Source organism: Spinacia oleracea, chromosome 5 (assembly GCF_020520425.1).
Source record: "Spinacia oleracea cultivar Varoflay chromosome 5, BTI_SOV_V1, whole genome shotgun sequence".
Classification (NCBI taxonomy): domain Eukaryota; kingdom Viridiplantae; phylum Streptophyta; class Magnoliopsida; order Caryophyllales; family Amaranthaceae; genus Spinacia; species Spinacia oleracea.
In genome coordinates, this window is record NC_079491.1 from 45825148 (window position 1) to 45848014 (window position 22867).

Genomic DNA, 22867 nt, shown 5'->3' on the forward strand with positions numbered 1-22867 from the left:
AAGAATGTTTTCTTCCTTTATTCTACCTTATTATTCGTGATGATTGAATTTCGTTCCTTGTTCCTCAATTGAATGTCTCCTATGTGAATATCGTTCAGGAATGTTCAAGGAGATTACCTTGAAATAATTGTTGCATATTCGTAAATGATTGTTTGATTTACGTGAATTATGTCTGTTGAGGCGATATTACGTGGTACAGGATACTATTAAGTGATGTTTATACCTAAAGTAGAGTATATTAATCTCAGGTCGCGCTCTAGGATGACCAACAATAATGACCTAGTTGTTGCTATTCGCCTATTGGCGGAAAAGCTAACCCAGGAGAGAATTGAGCGTCCCGATCCTGCTGGGGACATGTTTGAGAGACTAGCCAAAGTTAAGCCACCATGAATTAAGGGGCAAGTTGATCCTACTTTTTTAGAGAACTAGGTTAGAGAGTTTGAGAAACTGTTTGGGGATGTAAAATGTCTTGAGAACATGAGAGTGGGTCAAGTTGTCATGTACTTGAAAGATGAAGCTGATTTATGGTGGAGAGAAAATAGAGCTAGGCTTAGCGCTGCTGAGAGATTCAATTAGGATTCAATTGTTACTGTCTTAAGGGGAAAGTTTTACCCTACCTTTTATGAGAAAGCAAAAAGCTTAGGAATTCATAAACCTTAGCATAGGGAGCATGACCATAGCTGAATACTATGCAGACTTATAGCATGACCACCTTAGGATTAGGTGGGGAAACCTTTACGTCTTTATATATTGTGTATGGGGGGGGCTGCTCATATTTATGGCCTGTAGTCCAGAATGGACAAGAAAAATGTTGTTGGGGAGAAAAGAAAAGAGTTTAATGCTGGAAAAACCAAGGGAATTTCAAGAGGAATATGAATGAGAATAGGAATGGGAATGGAAATGAAAATTTTCAAGGAAGGAACAATCAGGGGAACAACAATAGGAACCAACCTGAAAGAGTGTATCACTGTAAGATGTGCAATAACAATCACCCTGGCAAGAACTGCAAAGGAGAATTAGTGACCTGCAACTATTGTCAGAAAAAGGGGCATAGGAAGTATGAGTGCTTTACTAAGCAGGAAAAAGGAACAAAATGGTAATGAGATTGGTAACCGGGTGAAGTCGGGATTTAACCAGTCAAGAAATTAGAGTTCGAAGCCTATAGGGTCGCAAGACAGCCAAGGAAACCTCCATAAGTCTGCTAATTAGAATAACAACCATAACAAGGCCCCGGGTAAACTGTCTGTGATAAGTCGAAATGAAGGTGAACGACCTGTTGACTTAGTTTCTATTACTTTTCTATTAACTCCGTGCTAGTTAGAAAGTTATTTGATTCAGGGAAAGCTTATTCTTTTGCTTCGTCATCTCTTATTAAGAGTTCGAAGTTAGTAGATTTTGAGGTGATTGATTTACCCGTTAGTATTCCTACTGCTGTAACCATAAGGTGTACCAAATTGTTTAAGAACTTGCCTTGTGAACTATCTTTTTCGGTTGTGTGAGCTAGATGTGAGTTAAGAAGTCGGAATGAAGATCGAGGATGTTCCAATTGTGAATGAATTCATGGATGTGTTTCCTAGTGAGATTGCAGGTATGCCACTTGCTAAGAGCCGTTGAGTCCCATATAGACTTAGTTCCTAGAATGACGCATATATCTAGAGCACCATATAGAATAACACCTCCTGAAATGAGCTAATTATGACACAGTTGCAAGAGTTGTTTCGTTAAGGGGTGTATTAGGCCTAGTGCTTCACCGTGGGGAGCTCCTGTGTGTTTGTTAAGGAAAAGATAAGAGTATGGAATTATGCATCGATTTTAGGGAGCTAAACACCATCAAGAACAAGTATCCTTTGCCTAGGATAGATGACATATTGGGTCAATCGAATTGGGCGAGTGTGTTCTTGAAGACTGATTGTGTTTGAAGTATCACCAATTGAGGATAGCTGATAAGGGCCTATAAGACCTCATTAGGACTCGTTATTGTCATTATGGGTTTAGAGTAATGTCTTTTGGGTTAACCAATGCACCTGCCATAATTATGGATTTGATGGATAAGATTTTCCACGAATTCCGAATTAAGTTCGTTATTATGTTATTGATGATATCCCGATTTGTTCAAGGAATGAAAAAGAGCATGACAAACACTTGAGAATTACTTGGAGACGCTTAGAAAGAATCTAGTTTTATTAAATAAAGTATACAAATCTTGAAGTCATATGTGTATAAGTTACACCGACGGAAAAGTGAAGGACTAAATTGATTGAGAACTATGTTACGTAAGGAAATAAATTTAAGAGAAGATTCCAGTGGTCCAGGATCGTTAGAAATCATTTGTTGTCTGGAAAAGATGAAAAGAAATACATGAATTGGTGCAAGAGCTAAGAGTTAAGCCCAAAAGTTATACACCCATGAAAAGCATAATGAGGTTCGGTAAAAAGGAAAAGTTGAACAAAAGGAGTTTCTGTAGATCCTGCTAAGATTCAAGCTGTGAGTGAGTGACCTACTCCAAAGAACGTGTCCGATACTTGAAGTTTTCTAAGCCTATATGACCATTGTAGGAGGCTGTGAAGGACTTTTGGAAGAAAGCAAACCAATGACCAACTTGTTGAAAAAGGAATCGAAATTCAAGTGAACTGAGAAATGTGAGGAAGCTTTCTAGATTTAACTGTTGTCGCGTCAATTGAAACCTTATGAAACTAATTACCCTACCCATGACCTAGAGCTAACTTTATTGTGTCCGCTTTGAAGATTTGGAGACATTACTTTTCTGGGGAAACATGTAAGATCCTTACCGACCATAAAAGTCCGAAAGTTTGGCAAAAAGGTCCAGTGAATCTTGGGAACGACATTGAAATGAGTATTTCTTTCCACCCTGCAACCGATAGACAGACTGAGATTACTAACGGAATATATGTTGAGATCCTGTGTTATTGACTTTAAGGGTAATTGGGAAGACCAACTAGAGTGATTGAATTTCTTGCAACAATAGTTACTATGCGAGCTTTAAGATGGAACCTGTTGAGGCATTGTGTGGAAAGAAGTGTAGAAATCCCACTTGCTATGATTTTAGTGGAAATATAGCTTTGGGGGCATGATTCGTTGAAGTAGAAATATCCAAAGTCATTCCCTGGGGTGAGTTACGAGGGCGTAACTCGTTTTCTTTAAGGGGGTAGAATGCGATAGAAATTCACGCTTTTTACCTATTTTATGGAATTTTTATGCATTTTATTGCTTATTTTAGCAAATTTTACAAGTTAATGCAAAGCAAATAGATTCTCCGCATAAGAAAAGGTGTTCATGAGTAACACAAATAGCTTTGAGTTGGCAAAAGAGTGCACATCGGTGGCACAAGTACTTCTCTAGTAAGAATAAGTTAAAAGCTTTTGGGAAAAATGCGGGAAATTTCGTGTCAAGTTTCGGGACGAAACTTCTTTTAAGAGGGGTAGATTGTAATCCCCCGTAAATTTATAAATTTTATTAAATATATTTTAACGTATATTATTTATAATTAAATAGAATTTATGAAGTTTAGTAATAAATATATATTTAACGTAATTTATTTTTATACGTTCTAAATATTTCAACGATTTATGAAATCAAAAAAAATAATTTTAGAATTTTATGTTGAAAAGAATTTGAATTGCGAAAACACGTTCGATTGAATTTGGAAAACAATATTAACTGGTTTTGGATTCAAACAAACTCAATTCTAATCCTAGCCCAAATTGACAAAGCCCAAAACAAGAAAACCCATATTATCAACCCATAATTCAACTTCACGTAAAATCAAGAAAGCCAAAAACCCTCTTCTCTCCTCTCCTCCAATTCACGTGAAAAGCAAGCAAACTCTCTCTCTGCTTCAGCCACCGCCGCCCTCCTTGCTGTTGTCCCTCACGCCGCCGGCCAACCACCTCAGACGCTCCTCCTCCGTCGCGTGCAACCTTCCTCGCCGGTAACTTCTTCTTCCTCCTTTTCTCCTTCGGTTTTCCTTCTCCCTTTCGTTCTCTCCTCCTTAATGCTTGTGTTCATTTGTTGCGACAGCCACCTGCACCCCGTCGCTGCCGCCAACCAACCAGCACCGGTCGTTGGCCCCTTCCCTTCTCCTTCGCGAAGCATCAACACTCCTCCTTTTCTTTCTCCTCTGCGTGCGTTTCCTCCTGCTTGCACCACCAGCCACCTTCGGTCACCCTGCTGCGCCACCACCCATCGCCGCGCTGCCACTGTGGCATCGCCGTGCTGCTGCACCAACCGCCGTCAGCTCTTCCTCCCTTCACTTTTTGGTTTACTCCTAACCCTAAGCTAATTTAATGTTTTAATTATGTTTAATTAATTTAATTTATGTTTTCTTGAATTAAATTTTATAGTTTTATAATTTAATTATGAATTTCAGATTATATGTTTTGCATAATCAAATTATTAATTTTCAGATTATGTAATTGAATTGGAATTTGAATTTTAATTATTTAAAGCATGAAATTTTAAGGTTTTAAAGGTTTAATAGTTTTGAAATCATGGTAGAATGATTATAAATTATTAAAGTTATTGTTTTTATGATTTCAAAGTTTTGGGAGTAGTTTGAAATTAGTTATATTGCTGAAAATTTAAAGTATGATGTTTGCGAAGAGTTTTCAACGAATTTCAATCAGTAATTTAATAATTATGATGTTAGGAAATCAAACATTCAAGTTTGGATATTGGGGAAGGTTCTAAATATGTTTAGGATGTATTTAGAATGCTTTATTATAGTTGTGAATGATTAGAAATTGATTGGGAATCCTTGTTGGTTGTTTTAGGCGGAGAATTCTCTTTAGGCGACTTTTGAAAGTGTTAAAGTGGCCTATTAGTTGTTTATGCAAGGTACGTACATACCTGTGTGCTTGGAATGTGTGCTAATTGATGAAACCATGTTGAATCTTGTTGTTGAACTTGGTTATGTTGATATTATTGTTGAACTTGGTGATGTTGATATTATGGACGAACTGGGTTATATTGAATGTGCATGTTTAATACTGTTGGACAAACTTATTGAACTTATTTTGCACTATAAGAACTGTAACATGTTAGTATGGATGTTTGATACAAACATGTTGGTTGGGAACACTAGATTATTCTATATGATTGGGTTGGATCAATTGGTTGTTGTTCCCTTTCTATCTTTTCACTACTTTATAAGGGCGGAGGACCTTGTTTAGTAAGTTGAAACTTTATGCCCATATACAGGGTTGCTCATGGTTAAAGGAAAGGTTGGTTAAGTTGGAATGAGTCTTGATTGATGCTTTTATGATCACTTACTTAATTCCAAGATAAAAACAGTTGTGAACAAATGTGAATTGTCTGTCTTATGTAATGGTTGAGTCATAACGGAATCTCAATTTGTAAATCATGTAAAGTGAAACTGAATAGCAATAGCTTTAGACTGTGCACGTCTGAAGTGACGGACAAACAGGAGTTGGGGTTCATGGTGGTAGCCCATGGCCTTTTCTGGGACCGGATTGATCACCGTGTCCTATTTTTATTTAAACGTTCCTCGATATCGCAGGTCACTGAGGTTACGGAGTCGCGCCCGTACCTCGTCTTCCTTAGTGAAGACTTCTGGATGGTCAACTCGGTCCATTGTCTATTTCAACTAAAATAATATTATGGTTATTAAGCCTAGCTTAGTCTAGTCAAGTATAATCGTCAAATTATTATGTTTTGTCTGTCCTTACTTATATTTATTAGTATCATGTTAGGGTTGTTGGTTTGATAGTATCATGCTAGGATTGTTGTTGTTTTAGTATGTAGTACTCAGCTTTGCTGATTACGTGCTTTGTTTGTGTGTGTTGATCATGGCTATGCCTTATTGATCCTGTGATGACCCATCTTTGGTGAGCAGTCTCTAAGGATCAATAAGCGTTGCCCATCTACAGGTTTGAAGATGATGCACCATTGGGATCGGGATTAGAGAGCTTGTTGTTCTATTTGTTTACTTGAGTGATTTAATTTGTTAACTTGGATTTGAAATTTGTCGTACTATTCGTATTTCCTTATTTCAGTTAATTGGTTTGGACCTAATATGTAATAGATTATTTATGAACCTAAAAGTTAGTTTTATGTTTTCCGCTGCAAAATTCTGAATAAGCCGTTACGTTTTTACACGGGCGATAATGCCTTGATAATTCTCTACGTTTTATATTAAAAGATTATTTTAGAAAAGAGAGAATTGTCGGGGTGTTACATTGAGAGAGTTGCATGATTTCGTACTTTGAACTATTTTATTATACTTTAATTATGTTTGAATTCGTTGAACTTTTTATACTTTGGTTTTTGGGCCGTCATGGTTCCAATTTGTAGGAGGCCTCGATATTTTTTTAATTATGTTTTTTAAAGTTAGTTGAGATTAAATTTCCGCTGCGTAATTCTGGTACTAGCCTTAACCGTTATCATATCACGGTGACGGTAATACTTTAGTAATTCCTTTATTTTAAGTTGGAAAACGGTTTTATAAAAGCAAGGAATTATTAGGGTGTTACAAAGTGGTGTACTAGAGCTTAGTTTCATTCCTTCTTTGTAGTAAGCAATACTACAAAGTGGTAACCGGAGACTAATGCGGAGCTTTAGGATTTTTAAATATTATTTTCCTAAAGTCAAAACGTATTATTTTGAGTATTCAATATTTTAAAGGTCAAATATCAATTATTTTGGATCTTTTGAAAGAAGTCGAAAAGTTTGGATTATTATTTAATCAGGTATTGGGATTTGGGGCTATAAACAGGGGGGAGTATTGTTGTTCTTCAAAGGTGTTACTTCGTATTTCTTGTTAATTTGTACTATTTTATTATGATTTCTTACTTTATATTGTTCATATATAGATGTAGAATAAACTATAAAATATACTGTATTCATTTTCTTATTGCTTACCAAACATTAAGTAAGGGAATCGTATATAAGTTATTCCTTTCCCATTATATACAAAATACCCAATAATGGAAATAGTTTTTTTTTTTTTTTTTTTTTTTTTGGTGCAGTAAAATGGAAATAGTTAATATTATCCTTTTCCCTTTTTATTTGTTTTCATTCCACTCCATTTCCAACTTTCATACCAAACACCCCCTAAAACTGAAATTAAGGAAAAAAGAACAGGGCATCACTTGGCATTATCATCACTCGTCAGTCGTCACTTCCAAAAAAAATAAAAACCATGAAACTCTTCCCTCTCCTCTCCCATTCAACCCACTTTTTGCTGATTTTTTCCCGAGTTCTGTGAACCATCGGCTCTCATTACTTGCTAAGTTGCTAGCGCCATTCCGTTCTTTCTTTCCCTGAGGTATGTTTCTCTCTTCACTTTTTTTCTATTTTTTTAGAATAATTTTCATATACGTAAAATTTAAGGATTTCTTCAGTTGACATATTTGGCGAGAAGCTGAAAGGCCTGCCCCTCACCATCCACGAGTGCTTAATGTCTTAGTATGAGTAATTTTGAAAGCTGAAATTAATTTGAGTAATTGTGAAAGCTGAAATTAATTTCTTGTTCATGATTAATTGTGTGCTTAGTTTAACCGTTTTAATTCATGAGTTGTAATGTTGTATGAGTATGACTGTATGAGTATGTTTTAATAATTCATTTTTTTCTTGTTGAGTTATTGTTATTTGTTAACAGTGGATTATTAGTTCACGAGTGCTTAATAATCTATTCTTTAACTTTCTGTTCATGAGTGGAATCGGAACCAAACGAAAACCCTAAGGCTTTATTTGGTTGGGAGGAATTGGAAGGAAAAGAAAAGAAAGGAAAGGTAAAATAAAGTTTTCTGTATTTGGTACAAATAATTATATGGGAAGTGGAAGGAAAGGAAGAGAATTGGAAGGAACGCTTCTTTATAAAATTTTCACTTTCCTTTCCTCCCAAAATTGGAGGAATTTGGAAGGAAAGAGAAAATTAAAAGCTGTCATTTATATTTTCTTTCTCTTCCCTTCATTTCTTTTCCTTAAATCAAACACAGGAAAATAAAATCTATTTCCTTTCCCTTCTTTTCCTTTCTTTTCCCTTCCTTTCTTTTCTCTTCCTTTCCTTTACTAATAATGAACCAAATAGGGCCTTATTATTATTCGCATTTGATTCACTAAATTGCCTTTCAATTATGACATTATGTTACTAACCCAACCCCACTAATTGTCTTTCAATTATGACATTATGTCACTGAATTATCTTCAACTATGAAGGTACTGGAGGCTGGATCAATGTGCTAACTTCTTCTTGTGAGGTTGTTGAAAAATCCAGTGTTACATTGACATAATGCGCAATCTTTCCTTTTTTTCTGTTTTTCGAAATCGATTTTAGTGATCATTGACAAAAATGACTTAGCGTTGCAGTTTTAAGTTCAATTCTTGCCAGACGATAGATTATATAGCACTCGAATTCGAAAATCTGATCAGTTGGTGTAAGAGAAATTTCTTACGCTTCTTTTGGCAAGACTGTACTGGAAAGTTGAGCTAATTTCTTGAATTTCTTGCTAATATATTTAGTAATTGTGATGGACAGTTAAATGTGTATCCCCTCAGCACTCTGGTAAAATGTAACAATAGAAGTCTGTAAAGCGTTGTAAATTTGCTTGGCAATGAGTAAAAAACTTATTGAGTGTAGATCATTGAGTGTCTGGAACATAAATTTAAGGAAGAAGAAAGAGATTTAGAATGATTTTATGAAATTACAGAAAGTTAAAGAATAAATTATCAAGTATTCATGAGTTTGTTTTGATTTTTCAATCTCTTGGTGTTATTTGTTAACAGGGGAATGGGGATTATTATTAATTAGTTCATGAGTTGTTATTTGTTGTTGTTGACTTGTTGTTATTGGTGGATTGTTGTTTTAATTCATGAGTTAATGCATCAGTTGGTGTAACTGAGTAAGTATTGTTTGATTGTTCTTCTAATTTTGTTTATCTTAGTGTATATGTATTTGATTTGTTTTGATTAAGCAATTAATTGGATGGTACAATCACTCTAACTAAGCAAGTTAATTATATGTTACAATTATGGCGGTGCGTTATCGATGGTGACCCAGGACCCTAAAGTTCCTGGATATGCCACTGTATAGTACTCCCTTCATTCCTAAATAAGTATCCTATTTGAAAGAATGCGCAGGGATTAAAAAAAATGAAAAGTGTGTAAGAAAAATATTGACTGAGAGTGGTTTTTTGGGGAAAAGATAAAGTAGATAATTGTTTATTGATAAAGTACAAATAAAAGTAGATGTGGGGATGGAAAAGTGGGAAAAGTGTAGAATGTGTAAGAAAAAGCAATCATGATTTATGGAAAAGTGGGAAAAATGTTGTCTGAAAATGGAAAGTGGACACTTATTAGGGAACGCTATAAATAGAAATAAGACACTTATTTAGGAAGGGAGGGAGTAGTATGTTATTTAAGTAAATTGAAAGGAGTTGATCAATATAAGTGTTGTATTTTGTTGGTGTTTAATAACGCATGGATTAAATATACCAATTGGAGGTATATCAGAGTGCAGTTTTAGTATTTATTGATGATGAATTTGTTGATGGTATTATGAATTTATGATTAGTCTAAGAGCATGTTCATTGACCACGAATGTTCATTATGTGGGAAAATTATACTCCCTCCGTCCCAGATTAGTTGTTACACTTTCCTTTTCCGTCCATCCCAGATTAGTTGTTACACTTCTAAAGTAGGAATGACCCCACAATTATTATATTGTCTCTCTCTTCCCACTAACTTTTTTTTTGTCCCCACACCCTCTCTCATTCAATTAAAAAAATACCCCACTAACTCTTATTACATCTACTTTTTCAATAAAATAACAATTGATAAACAAACAACCACTTATCACCTAAAACTTTGTGCAAAGGTAAGTGTAACGACTATTCTGGGACGGAGGGAGTAGCTGAAAATCTGAGTGAGGTAGTAGTTCGAATTTTATGGAAGAGTTATTATTGATTATTATTGGGTTTTGGTTGAAGTACTACTTGAAGGAATTATGTCCTAAGACATTTCCGACAATTACTAAATATAATATTATGGAGATAATATTATGTTAAATTAGTAATTCATAATTACTTGCTAGAGAATAATTATAATAGTAGGTTACAATTGGATTGTGCTAGATTGTGCCTACAACTAATTTATCTTAATTCTTATGAGGTCACACATATAAGTATTAAATGGAATAATTAATATGGGCCCGAAAGGCCCTATGACAACCGTCCTACTAAGAGAAATAAGGCTGGGTTGAGTATATTTTCCTGTTAACCTAAACTCTCATATCATATTAGGGATTGAAGATATACGTCCATTCAGTGTATGACATAGAAAAGGAAAAACACAAAAACGGCGTCCTTCCCAAATAAAGCAAGAGATTGATCGTGATCGTTCTCTTCCGTACTAGCATACGCGGGATCCAATTGGTACTTGTGGACTACGTAGAGGTGGGGCTCTCAGATCTTCGAAGCTTGCATACTACCGGAAAACACGCTGCAAAGGTTGTATATCTAATCCCCCTTGATTGATTCATATATGTGTTATGTATATGATCCTTGGATAGATGTTAGGTAATAGTTTCCTGAAATTCTGCTGGATATGTATTTATATAATAATCCTACACAATTGCATGCCGTATTTTCAATGAAATGCTCAAAAGAAATTTTTGATAAAAAAAACCTGAAAGGAAAGCTATTTATTAGAAGTTGCGGATCTTATAACTTAGCAAATGGGTTTCTTTATTTACGTGTAAATTCCAAACTTATTTTTGGGTTTGATTGGGTTAGTTGTTTCTTGGGGCTATTACATGTTCGATGAGACCTTTACTTGTTACCATTGAGATATTGTTAAGTAGCCAAATTAGTTTAGTATAAATCACTTAACTTTTTATCATTAGCCAGAATATTTATGAATTGGTTTAGTTTAAAATGAGGTACAAAGATGATAACATTCAGCTTAAGGCCTTTCAATTTTTTAAACGGATCTTACGGATACTAAGATTTGTATATTTATACCTAATTCTCAGCTAGTAGTGTTATTAACGAAGTTTTCTTTTCCTCAATTGCAGACACAGATTTAGTTTGATGTTGAAGTGGATGTAAGTAATCAGTACGATGGCATCTTTACTGTTTAGAGGGTTACAAGTTCGTCCTTTGTGTATTTACCCGTCTTCGTTGTTGACTAAAAAAGTGGGTGTTTTTTACTGCACATCTAATAGCCTACATTCCCAAAGTGTAACAACACAAAATCAGCTGAAGACGCAATCAAAAGTTGTAAGTCGAAATCAAGGCACAACACTTGACAAATTGTTGAAAGACTATGAAGCAGTCATTGGTATAGAAACCCATGTACAACTTTCCACTATTACTAAGGCCTTTTGTGGATGTGCCTACAATTATGGTTCGGAACCAAACACCAATATTTGCCCTGTTTGCATGGGTTTACCAGGTGCCTTGCCAGTTATGAACTCCAAGGTTATTGAGTGTGCTGTGAAACTTGGCCTTGCGCTTAATTGCAAGCTATCCTTAAACTCAAAGTTTGACAGGAAGCAGTATTTTTACCCTGATTTGCCTAAGGGCTACCAGATCTCTCAGTTCGATGTTCCTATAGCGACTAGTGGGTATGTTGACTTGGATCTCCCACTCGAGTATGGTGGTGGGCATAGGAAATTTGGGATAACTCGAGTCCATATGGAAGAGGATGCAGGGAAACTAATCCATACAGACGGTGGAAGTCATTCTCAGGTACATGCTTCATCATTTCTGACAATTTCACGTTTGTTACAAGAATTGTTTTAATTTTTTTTTTATTATAATCATTTTCATGTTTTAAGGTGGTATTAGAAATTCCATGGTATAATTAGATACTTCCCGACAACCTATATTACTTCAAAACCCTCTTTGACCGGGTGTGTCGGGTGTCGACATGACATGTCCACGTGTCGGAATAGGATCCCAAATCAAGTGTCGGGATCATAGAATAAGAGAATAAAAAAGTTCCATTTTTGGTATCCAAGAAGAAGATGAAGCTACCATTGGTGAATATTTAGTCTTACTAAAGCTCGGATATCAAAGCTTCTTTAATGGAGCCATGAAGGATAGAAAGGTGTAGACAGGGAGAGTGAAACAACAAAGGTAGAGGAGAAGTAAAATAAAATAAAAAATTGAAAAGTTAGATTAACTTAGTGCCCTCCTCTTCTTTTTCTTTTTCATTTTTATATATTAAAAAAATATGGGGTGAGAATGTTTTCGACGCTTTATATGATAGCCGTAAAACCAGCCAAGATCAAAGATCGAAAATGCGGTATCGGTCGCGGTATCGGCGGCCGGTGATACGGTAGCAGAACAATCGTGGATCGTGTCGCGGTGGTCGCACATGATGGATTAGTACTCCGTAATGGATATAAGAAGTAATAAAAAAAATACCTATACTTCGTAGTAATAGAGTACTACGTACCGAGGGAATTAAAATAAAAAAGAAAGAAAAAGAAAGAGAGAGACAAACAAACGTTTGTTTGTTAACTTTGTTTAAATGCTCCTTGGCCCTTTCTACCTTTATTAATATAAATAAAATAAATAAATAAATAAATAAGAGAAGTATTCCCCACTTTCCACTTTCCACTTCCCACCTACCCCAACCCCCACCTCCCTAACATCCTCCTCTTTTATTCAATAAAAGATAAAAGCAATCCCCAGTTCCCCACCTACCCAAAGTGCCAAACACAATATCATTGAAAAACAGAGACCTTCAACTCTTCCTTCTCCCAGCATCAATGGCGACTCTACTTCTTTTCCACTACGAGTTCTCTGTTTCTTCTCATTTTCTATGAAAATTCGTTCGATTCGCGAGTTGGATCGGTTATCTCTTGTGATTTTTGACCGTACCGGTCGAATCGGGGTAAATATCGCCTTTTTAGAATACACCGTGATGAATCGCTAAATATCGTATCGCCAGACTGAGAATGGAGTTAGATCGGCCGAGTTTTGGTCAAGATGCTACTTGACCGTGTCTATGCAAAATTTAGGATCTGAGTGTTGGATCCTCCGATACCGATGTTGGACACGACACTTAAATCCATGTCTGAGCAATATTTCCTACTTGTAAAACCATTAAATCAGTTCGTCTTAACACTTTGAATGAGGAGTTGATAGCCCGGGGGGTTTCTTATTGTAAAACCATTAAATCAGTTCGTTTTAACACTTTTAATGAGGAGTTGATAGCTCGTGGGGGGGGGGGGGGGGGGTTCTTATGATGATTTAAGTATAAAATTTGTTTTCGTCTTCTCTTTTCTGAGAGGGTGGGGGGGGGGGGGTGTTGGGAAGTTCATGTCAAATAAGTTTGGAACATATAAATACTTCTCTGGGGCGTTTGGTCCAGGGTAATCATCTAAAGGTGAGGAAATGAACTGGCATGATTCCATTTGTTGTTGTTTGTTTGGCCTAATTTGTCATTCCCTTTACCCTCTTTCATTTTCCATTTCACCCCAAAGTCTTCTTAGTTGATTCCCCATACCACTTAGGTATTTTCATTCTCTTTCCTAAAACACTCCCTAAAACGTAAACCACCATTTCATCAATGTTGACCAACCTTGTAACACCATACCATCAACTGGACCCACCACCACCTCAACCGCCTGACCCACCACATATGCCGCCTACTTCACCACACTTAGCCACCAGACCACACAGCCCCGAAACCAGAGACGCATCATCTCTCCCACCCCAAGACCACCGAAAACCACCACCAACCCAAAAACCACCTATTGACACTGAAACCAATAAATAAACCACAAAACACCAAAATGCACGTTGCAAACCACTGTAACCCACCCAAAAATTCCGCAACCACCGAAACATACACCCACCACACCGAAATCCACCCACCTATGTTAATTCAACACCTTGGTTGACCGGGGGTGTCGGGTGTCGACACGACATGACACTCTAAAGGTTTCATGTCTGAGGAAGTGTCGACACCCGTGTTGGAAAAGGACCTGAAATCAAGTGCGTTATTTCGTGATCGGAGGAGAAGAAAAAAAGAGAATAAAAAAGTTCATGATGAAGATAAGCATCATTAGCGAAAAGTCTTACCCGGATAAAAACACCTCTAAAAACTAAAAAGTTGGGTTAGCTTAGCTTAGTGCGTTCTTCTTTTTCTTTTTTATTTTTATATTATTAAAATAATATGGGGTGAATTTTTCCGACACTATATGATAGCCGTATCTAAAGAACTAGTCAAGACACTCTTTGACCATGTCGCCGTGTCTACAAAATTTTGGATCGGGGTGTCGGCCATGACACTTAAACCCGTGTTTGAGCAACATAGCCACCAACAACTATTAATCATGGCTTTTAATGGTCAAATTCTACCATGAAAACTACACTCTGGAGTTTATCTAGAGTTATCATGGTCGAATTTGACCTTTAAAACACCATAGGGAACGAGGGAGGTGGCGACGTTAATGAAGGAGTGGAGGCGGCATCCATGGGGAGGGAGAGGCGACGGCGTCCATGGGGAGGGAGAGACGACGACGTCCATGGGGAGGGAGCGGTGACGACGTCTAATAGGAGGGGGAATGTGGTGGAGCAGTGTGAGAGAAGGAAGAGAAGTGGAATGCCCAAATAACACCCAAACAACACCTCATATCAAAAGGGTTTTATTTTCCATTCCTCTTTTTACCCTTTCTTCGGTTCATTCCCTTTGCCCCGTGCGGACCAAACGATTCCCTAACGCTTTTCTTCCTTTTAAAAATAAGGAAGAGAAAATATTTAAATCTTTGAAAAATTTGTTCAATATCTGTACTTGCCTCTTTCAAAAGATGTGTTCACTGTCTCAACGGCATTCATTAGAACAGTGACATCACTATGGGGAATGGAAAAATTATACGATCTTTATGGGACGTGGAAGTTAACTCACTTGCAGTGCATGAGTCATTAAGCTCTCTTTTTTTCCCTCTATAAATTGCTGGGTTTATATGCTACTTGCCATCTGCAGGTCGATTTAAATAGGGCTGGTGTACCTTTACTTGAAATTGTCTCTGAACCTGATATGAGAAGTGGCATAGAAGCTGCAGAATATGGTGCAGAAATTCAGAGATTAGTTAGGTACTTGGGTGTGAGCAATGGTAATATGCAAGAAGGTTCACTACGTTGTGATGTTAATATATCAGTCCGTCCAAGAGGGCAAGTTGAGTTTGGTACAAAGGTAAGCATATTGGATTTATTTCTCACTGACTATGTGAGGTTTTTGAGTTCCTGATGCTATGTGTACATTCTTTTGAATTTAAGCATACAAACTGAAACTACTTGGTGATATTCACATCATCAAGCTGGGCCCAGCCGCACAGGGTTTTGTTCGCCGAAGTGCGAAACATCAAATCGGATGCGTTGACCAATGACCAAATATGCGGATCACAATGGATTCAGGAAGGGAATTGAGAGTTAATTTAGCTAATTGGATAGATTATGAACTTGAATATTAATTTCACAAGAAAAAGAGAGAATTTTGGGTAACAATTTCGTAGTATTTGTTAAAATCTTCTTGAAGTATCTTTACTCAAAGAATCATAGATTTTTTTGTTAGTTTTTGAAGTATCTTTACTCAAATGTTTGGCCAACAAAAAATGAATTTTTTAATCAATTTTGTAGCTGTTATTACTCATTAAGTTATAATTAGACCAAGTGTTTTACATTCCATGAGGATATGTTCTGCTTACATGGAACATTCCATATCCCAGGCAACATTAGATAGGGCTATATTGAGAATACTAACAACTGTATGCATTATGACTGTCAATTGAATTGGAGATGACGATCAATGGATAGGGATTGGAATTGATGGAGTAATCATAAAATGATACGAAGTATATACTTTGGGAACTTATGGTAGATGGCCTGTTGACAGACTTGATTCTGACACCTGATGAACCAGATTTTGCATTGAAACACTCTTATCATTTATATTTACATTTTTCTGTGAGTTTATTTTAGTGTTGGAATGTGAAATTAACCAAGTAATGAAGACTGTTGAACTGCCATTTCTTTTATAGCTGCAACAGTGGAAACTGCAGTCATTATAGGTTTACAACTGAAATAGAGAGTTTAAAATATACGGCATATGGGGATCAGGATCTATGAGGTATTCACAAAATTATACTTCCTCTGTTTCTTAATACATGCAATATAGACTTTCACGTTTATAAATGCACAACTTTGACCATTTAAAAAATATTTTTTAGAAAATGTACATTTAGAATTATCTTACAACTACATAATGACATTAACTTTTAAAATATATCAGTATAAAATTGTAGTCGAAGTTAATATATGAATGGAGTAAAAAGTCAAAATATTGCATTTATTAAGAAATGGACTAAGTACCGAGTACGTACTTTTGGATCCTGTGTTATATTGCCTGACACACATGATACTGATACCTGTTGAACCTTACTTGACATTCTAATTCTTGGTCGAACTTCTGACAAGTAGATATTTGTATGATTATTTGGATTGGAGTTTATAAATTGCTAAGCTACAAAGATTATTTTAAAAAAAAAATTCTTTCAAAGCGGCCTATTTAGACAGTTCAAAAGAAGGCCATTTGGATGACTTGTTTGAAAGCTGTTAAAGATTCTGTTTCAAGTTTGTTCACCATCAATGTCTGTGCAAGAAACTGAACTATGGAAGGGTATTATGGGGAATGGTTTATGTTTATGTAAGGAATAGCTTGAGGAGGGAAAGAGAGTTAGTTTGAAGGGAAGAGAAGGAAACGGGAATGAGATTGTCTATATATAGAGCAGAGTAGGATATTAGTGAAACAGAAATATCATGATGAATATTATGAAGAGTTTCCTTTGGTTTTATTTAGCATTTGGGTGAAAACCAACCCCTCGGATGCTTGTACTTATCTTCGATAATTGCTATATCCCAGTTTACAATCACATTTTGTCTTCTTCTCTTATTTCTTGTCCCAGCATAACTTTACCTTCTATTTTTCTGATTACTGTTTGCTAAGAAATCAGTTCCTAGCAGTCTCTATCAAATATTTCTGGGCATATATGGAATTTTAGATGATTTCAGATGCGAAAGCTGTGTTTGTGGTTGGAAACTGGATTGTTGGAAAATGTAATGGGACTACACTTGTGTTGAACTAATAGGTTTTCGCTTATTTATGATTTCGTGCTGAACCTGGTAAACGAACAATAATACAAACAGGTGGGGGGACGGGGGATCTCCCTGTGATCGTGATGAGGTAGATGCCTTCCAGCCGGGGGGCGGATCGAATCGGAGTTTCCTTCTGTGCCGCCAGAAACTCTGATGTTTTCCTTTTGCTTTTGATGTGCGTAGTTGTAAAAAGTTTTGGGTGAAAATATGCTACTTTGTATGGACTGTATTCTGAATATATTTTCCCATTCCATTATTAGTAAGATCATTACATTCCTAGCCTCCTAGGCCTTCAGTGAAGAGCGTGTTCTTTAAAGCATAAACTGAATTCTTGTTTGAATATTTCTGGCAGGTTGAAATAAAAAATTTGAACTCATTTTCAGCAATAAGTAGGGCCATTGATTATGAGATCACAAGACAAGTACAACTGCATAACCAAGGCCTAGCTTACCAAATTGTACAAGAGACTCGTCTTTGGGAGGAGGGTGCTCAGGTTATTGCCGCACTTTTGCTCCCTTTTGGTTATGGCATTGAAGTTAGAATCTAATTCACCTGTGTTCTTTATCTTATTTATTTCTGTATAATGTGTCATTGTTAGAAAACAGTAACTATGAGAAAGAAGGAAGGGCTTGCTGATTATCGGTATTTCCCAGAGCCAGACCTTTCAGAAGTGACTTTGACAAAGGAATATATTGAGGACATTCGTGATTCTTTGCCAGAAATTCCAGAGTTGAAGAGGCGGCGGTATGAACAAATGGGATTAAGCATGCAGGATGTGATTTTTCTTGCCAATGATGTAAATGTAAGTACTCTGACACATTAATTTTTAGGATTGGGCTATTTGTCATTACTGTTGTAAGTTTTAGTAATGATTTACACATCATTCTAGCTACATGCTGCATCTACTGGTTTATGATCACTCAAAATGCTAATATATCAACATATGTTTTGCCCTCCATTACCACCGGGTTCAGTGAAAGTTGGAGTTTCTATATGATGACTTGCCAGCTGACAACAACCTCTAAAGCACGTAATTTTTGTATCAACATTTTCAATTTTCTTTCTAGAAGTGGGAATGCAGATGAAATTTGTGAAAGAAAGAAAAGCAGTGGCTATAACTATAAGTAACCCAAGTGCCTGAAAGATGTGTCTACAGACTCGAAGACCATTTTTGTCGGTGGTAATCTGTTGGTAAATATTTATAGTGGAATTATTGCATGTTCTATAATTACCACTTTCTTTCCGTAGAGCATTGATGATATATTTTGAGTATACAAACTCTGTTTCTCACTCCCAAGCAAAAAGTGAAAAAATAACTAAAGAAAACACAGGATATATCTAACTGAAATCACACATTCTCGAAGACTATTTTGGTCCGTTAGAGAATACATCTCCACTGAAATCACAAGGACTTGACATGTTTTACTGTCTTACAGTGTTTGCTAATAACCTCATGATCACCAGTGAGGGGATTTGAAAGAATGGGAAGATTGTATAATTTGAGGTTACGTAGATTTTAGTGCTGCAAAGGAATGAAGCATTAACAAGGAAGGGTGCTGCCTTCAAGAAAAGTTAATTATGAACTTTGTTTAGACTTTAGAGAAAGATGTGAATCATGTGCTTGTTGCTGGACATCGATTCATGAGAAAGCTCCCTGGGAAAGCACCCTTAATACCTGGATGCTAAACTGCTAACCACTGTGCTGCGTGTTATTGCAGAACCATAAAACAATAGTTTTTGGTGAAAAGACCAAAAACATAATGCTTTATCAAATACAGGCTTTTGGCGGTCTTTTCTGTTTTGATATATCCTTAATCCATCTGGTGTACTTCAAAGGTCCACTATGGTTTTTCATTATGCTTTTCCCTGAAATATACCAAAAAGTTTGAAGCATGAAACTAGCAATCTTATGCTTACGTGTGAAGCATAAACATGCCTTCACTCAATTTTCTGCTGCCTTAGATTGTATTTAATCTTCAGTGTCATTCTGTCCATTTCCCAAAACACATGCAACTCTCATATCTAGATGGATACTCATTACTGAAGTGCTTCTCAGGTTGCTGAATTTTTTGACGCGACCCTATCTAAAGGTGCTGACATGAAGCTAGCTGCTAACTGGATAATGGGTGATATTGCAGCTTACATGAAGAATGAAAAAGTGTCCATTAATGAGATAAAGCTTACTCCTGATGAGTTGGCTGAATTGATTGATTCTATTAAAAAAGGGACTATCAGTGGTAAAATTGGTAAAGAGGTGCGTTTTTATTACGCCATTAGTAAATTTTTCGGGATTGAGGAGCCATTATGTGATTGCTGCAAAAGACTATATAGCATGTCTTGCAGCTTTCTCAACTGGCATACCTTGACTCTGCTATGTTGTTACTGTTATACTTGTTCTCAGAGGTTATGCTGAAAAACATGTGCACTTTGTTTTCTTATTCTCTAATAACTTATCTGCTAATTTCCAAAAAGATTTCGTGTTTCAATGATAATGTACTAGAAGCATGAAACAAAACCCACTGAAGTAGAACGACAGTGAGCTATTAGTGCCACTGAGGCAGGGTTTTCAAGTCATAAACATTTGGTATTTTGGTTAGGCTAGTTCCTAAAGCTCTGAATTGAATGCTTACTTTTTGTTAGAAGGAAAACATATTTTGTATACATAATTTTGTTATAGTAAATTCAAAAGAGAGAGAGACATTATAATAGGTTAAAAAATAAAACTGTGTACAGAGTATTATTTAATTTCTTGTCCTTTGTGTAAAGAAGAAATCCACTTTTCCCTGCTGACAAGGAAAAGGCTGATTATGAGCCGATTAAGCCCCATAAAGTCTTGTTTTGTTGGTCTATTTTGTGATTTTAAGTACTCTTATTTTCTTTCGATGTCTTTACAATTGCCTTTTTTTTTCTTTAACCTTTAGATACTTTTTGAGCTAATAGCTAAAGGAGGAACCGTCAAGGGCCTTATCAAGGAAAAGAATTTGGTCCAGGTAAATAGTTTTGCTTATTTTTGTTCTGTTTTGGGACTAAGGCTTTGTTGTTGTTGTTGTTGTTTGGTAGTTTTTATTTTTTTATTAGGAAATGATGGCTTTGTTCTATTTGTTTTCTTGCCAATTTTACCACATTTCCAAGAATTTCCATTCTAGTTTTACCATCTTGCATGAGCTATGTTTCACCAACTCTGCATTCCACCACCTCCATTACCGAATACCCATCTTGGATAATTGATACTCGGGGTTAGGCGCTTCATTTTGGGAAAAAGTTAGGCAAAAATTTCATAACATAGACGTGTCTGAGTGTCGGACACTTCTTGCCGAGTCTGAGTAACATAGTGCATAGGTACTTTGCTTGCAGTTTTGGTTGCGTATTTTCAAGTGCAATAGCTGAGTTTATTACAATTTGCATAACTTGTGCCACTACAGTTCTGGAATCCCGAAGTTATAGATTATGGATATGAGCTAAATATGACAGGCGTGTCTTGGTCAAGCTTCTTGAAACTTGATCTTTTGAGATTCAGTCTTGATTTCCCTTAATATATCATGTTCTTGAGAAGATGAGTTTCTGTGAAAAGTATCATAAATTCTAGGTTAAGACTAGTGTACTGATGGTGCCACTAGCTTTACTACTTGTTGGTCTAGGGTGATCACTATTGCATTATGGTGTATTTTTAGAGTATTGACCGACACATTAATCTCCAAGTTTGCATATATTATAAACTCAACAGACTAACTTGCTTGTTTAAATCTTCCCATTAATCTGCAGATAACAGATCCTGCTGAGATAGAGAAGATGATTGATAGAGTGCTTGCAGAAAATCCAAAGCAAGTTGAACAATACCGTGGGGGCAAGACAAAGCTGCAAGGCTTCTTTGCTGGTCAGGTATATCATCCTGTGAATATGAAGAAACCTCTCTTTTTTTCTCCCCTTCTATGTTTATTTAAATGTGGTGGTACATTGTAAACTTATGTCCTTTTCTCTTATTTTAAATATCATCTTCTGAATTTAAAGAAACCTTTCTCTCATTTTTTTCCTCTTCTATGTTTATTTACATATTGTGTGGTACATTATAAACTTCTATTCTTCTTGAATAAAAACTGGAAGTTGTGTATTTGTAGATCATGAAAGAATCGAAAGGCAAGGCAAATCCAGGTGTGTTGAACAAAATACTCCTCGAGAAACTAAATGCCAAGGACTGACCGTTGTATACACAGGTACAAGTCAGACCTTTTTTTGTTGTTGTTGTCCTTCAACAATTACAATAACCACTGCACTTCGTGTCCTAGTGATTTTGTTTGAATAGCAGTTCGTTTTTCACTCTGCTAGTGCTAGGTGTAATTCTTGCTAAAACTGATACTGAAGAAAATGCATCATATGTGTGACTTCCATGACAAGACTAAGGTTATCATGTATCAGTGATGTATTGTTTTGACGCATCACCGCTCTTCTGGCGTGAATGAAGCCCCAGACTCCAGTACTTAAGTTACCGTTTGCCACCATATTTTTTTTCTTCTTTTTCTTTCGGTTTTCGGTAGCCAATTTGAAACCTCACTGGTATTTGTTGCAGTCTTCTTGTGGGCTCCCTGAATATTTGTCATATTCTTGGCTAAATTTTTTGTTGAAACTTTTTTGTCGTCTTTTCAGGTTTTGCTTGCTTCTTGTAAAATTGATTTGTACAAGTATATACACCATTATTATTAAGTCATTTATAATAGGCCCTGTTTACTGGTCAAATTAAATGCTATTTAACCAGTAAAGACTGCAGTGCTAGTACCTCATTTTACTCTTTTATCATAATCTCCTACACTACACCTGCATACTTGTGGTTATCTTAGTTTCTTTCTACTCTCTAGTTGGTGGCTTGGTGTTTGCATTGATACACTAACTTTTCCATCCGATTTAGGTTTGTAATCACATACTCCCTCCGTCCCGGAATACTTGACCTGTTTTCCTTATCGGGCCGTCCCTTAATACTTGACCTGTTTCTAAAAATGGAAATATTCTAACAATATTATATTATTTCTCACTCCACCCCAATTAACCCACCTACCCCCTACTCTATACAAAAAATAATTAAAAATTCAACCCCTACTCTCCCCCCAATCTCACCCCTTTACACATTTCCCACTAACTACATTAAAATAATACCCCACTATCAACTACTACTTATTAAAATTAAATAAGTCAATTCAAGTCCCTTAAACTCTGTGCCGGTCAAACCGGGTCGAGTATTCCGGGACGGAGGGAGTATCTATTAGGAGAATTCAACATTGTCCTCGGTTTAAATTCCTTGATAAGAATCTACAAGTGCATTTTTGTCGGTCTGTCACAGAATTAGCAGCAATTATGCAACCTTGACATCAAATGGTTTGGATGTTTTGTGCTCATTTCACTGTAGCTCAAAAAATTACTGCACGTAGACGCCTTATGTTGTGATTCAATGGTTGTAACATGTTAATATGTTCTCGATATTGCAATAAACACTAAGTACAGATTTGAAATTTATAGTAATCTTAACATTCATGTCAATAATCTAGTCTTGTACAAGGGCACAATGTTTAGATGTTGCATGTCTGCATATTTTATAAATGGATCAAAGTGCTTTTTTGGGTTTACAAGAGCTGTAAAACTCATAACAGAGCATCATTTTTCGTAAACTCTGTCAATTAAACTAGTTTTTTTTTTTTTTTTTTTTTTTTTTTTTTTTTTTTTTTTTTTTTTGACAT

The 22867-nt window shown here is 36.1% G+C and overlaps 1 protein-coding gene and 1 long non-coding RNA gene across 5 annotated transcripts; both read left to right on the top strand.

The window, feature by feature from the left end:
- The first annotated feature begins 3632 nt into the window (after positions 1–3632).
- Positions 3633–6134, top strand: LOC130461036 (uncharacterized). Its single transcript, XR_008921326.1, has 4 exons — positions 3633–3949; positions 4039–4277; positions 4791–4854; positions 5873–6134. It is a non-coding gene; the product is annotated as an uncharacterized lncRNA (long non-coding RNA).
- A 936-nt stretch (positions 6135–7070) lies between these two features.
- On the top strand, positions 7071–21919 carry LOC110798269 (glutamyl-tRNA(Gln) amidotransferase subunit B, chloroplastic/mitochondrial). 4 transcript variants are annotated; one of them, XM_022003442.2, is made up of 11 exons: positions 7071–7303; positions 10278–10484; positions 11051–11726; positions 14977–15186; positions 17497–17637; positions 17743–17946; positions 19201–19398; positions 20066–20134; positions 20907–21023; positions 21260–21355; positions 21468–21919. In XM_022003442.2, the coding sequence occupies exons 3-10, from the start codon at positions 11097–11099 to the stop codon at positions 21338–21340; spliced, it is 1650 nt and encodes a 549-aa protein (XP_021859134.1). In that variant the 5' UTR covers positions 7071–7303; positions 10278–10484; positions 11051–11096; the 3' UTR covers positions 21341–21355; positions 21468–21919. The 4 variants fall into 4 exon arrangements, with proteins under 4 accessions (XP_021859134.1, XP_021859137.1, XP_021859135.1 ...); XM_022003443.2 differs by having other exon boundaries at positions 7102–7303; positions 21786–21919; XM_022003444.2 differs by having other exon boundaries at positions 7103–7303; positions 10287–10484; positions 21260–21919.
- The last annotated feature ends 948 nt before the right edge of the window (positions 21920–22867 follow it).

Bases quoted from the DNA above. Each gene is read 5' to 3' on its own strand.
- LOC110798269 (XM_022003442.2), top strand. From the start codon at position 11,097: ATGGCATCTTTACTGTTTAGAGGGTTACAAGTTCGTCCTTTGTGTATT. The intron at 17,638-17,742 runs GTTATTGCCGCA...TGTCATTGTTAG, and splicing joins TTTGGGAGGAGGGTGCTCAG to AAAACAGTAACTATGAGAAA. The intron at 17,947-19,200 runs GTAAGTACTCTG...AGTGCTTCTCAG, and splicing joins TTCTTGCCAATGATGTAAAT to GTTGCTGAATTTTTTGACGC.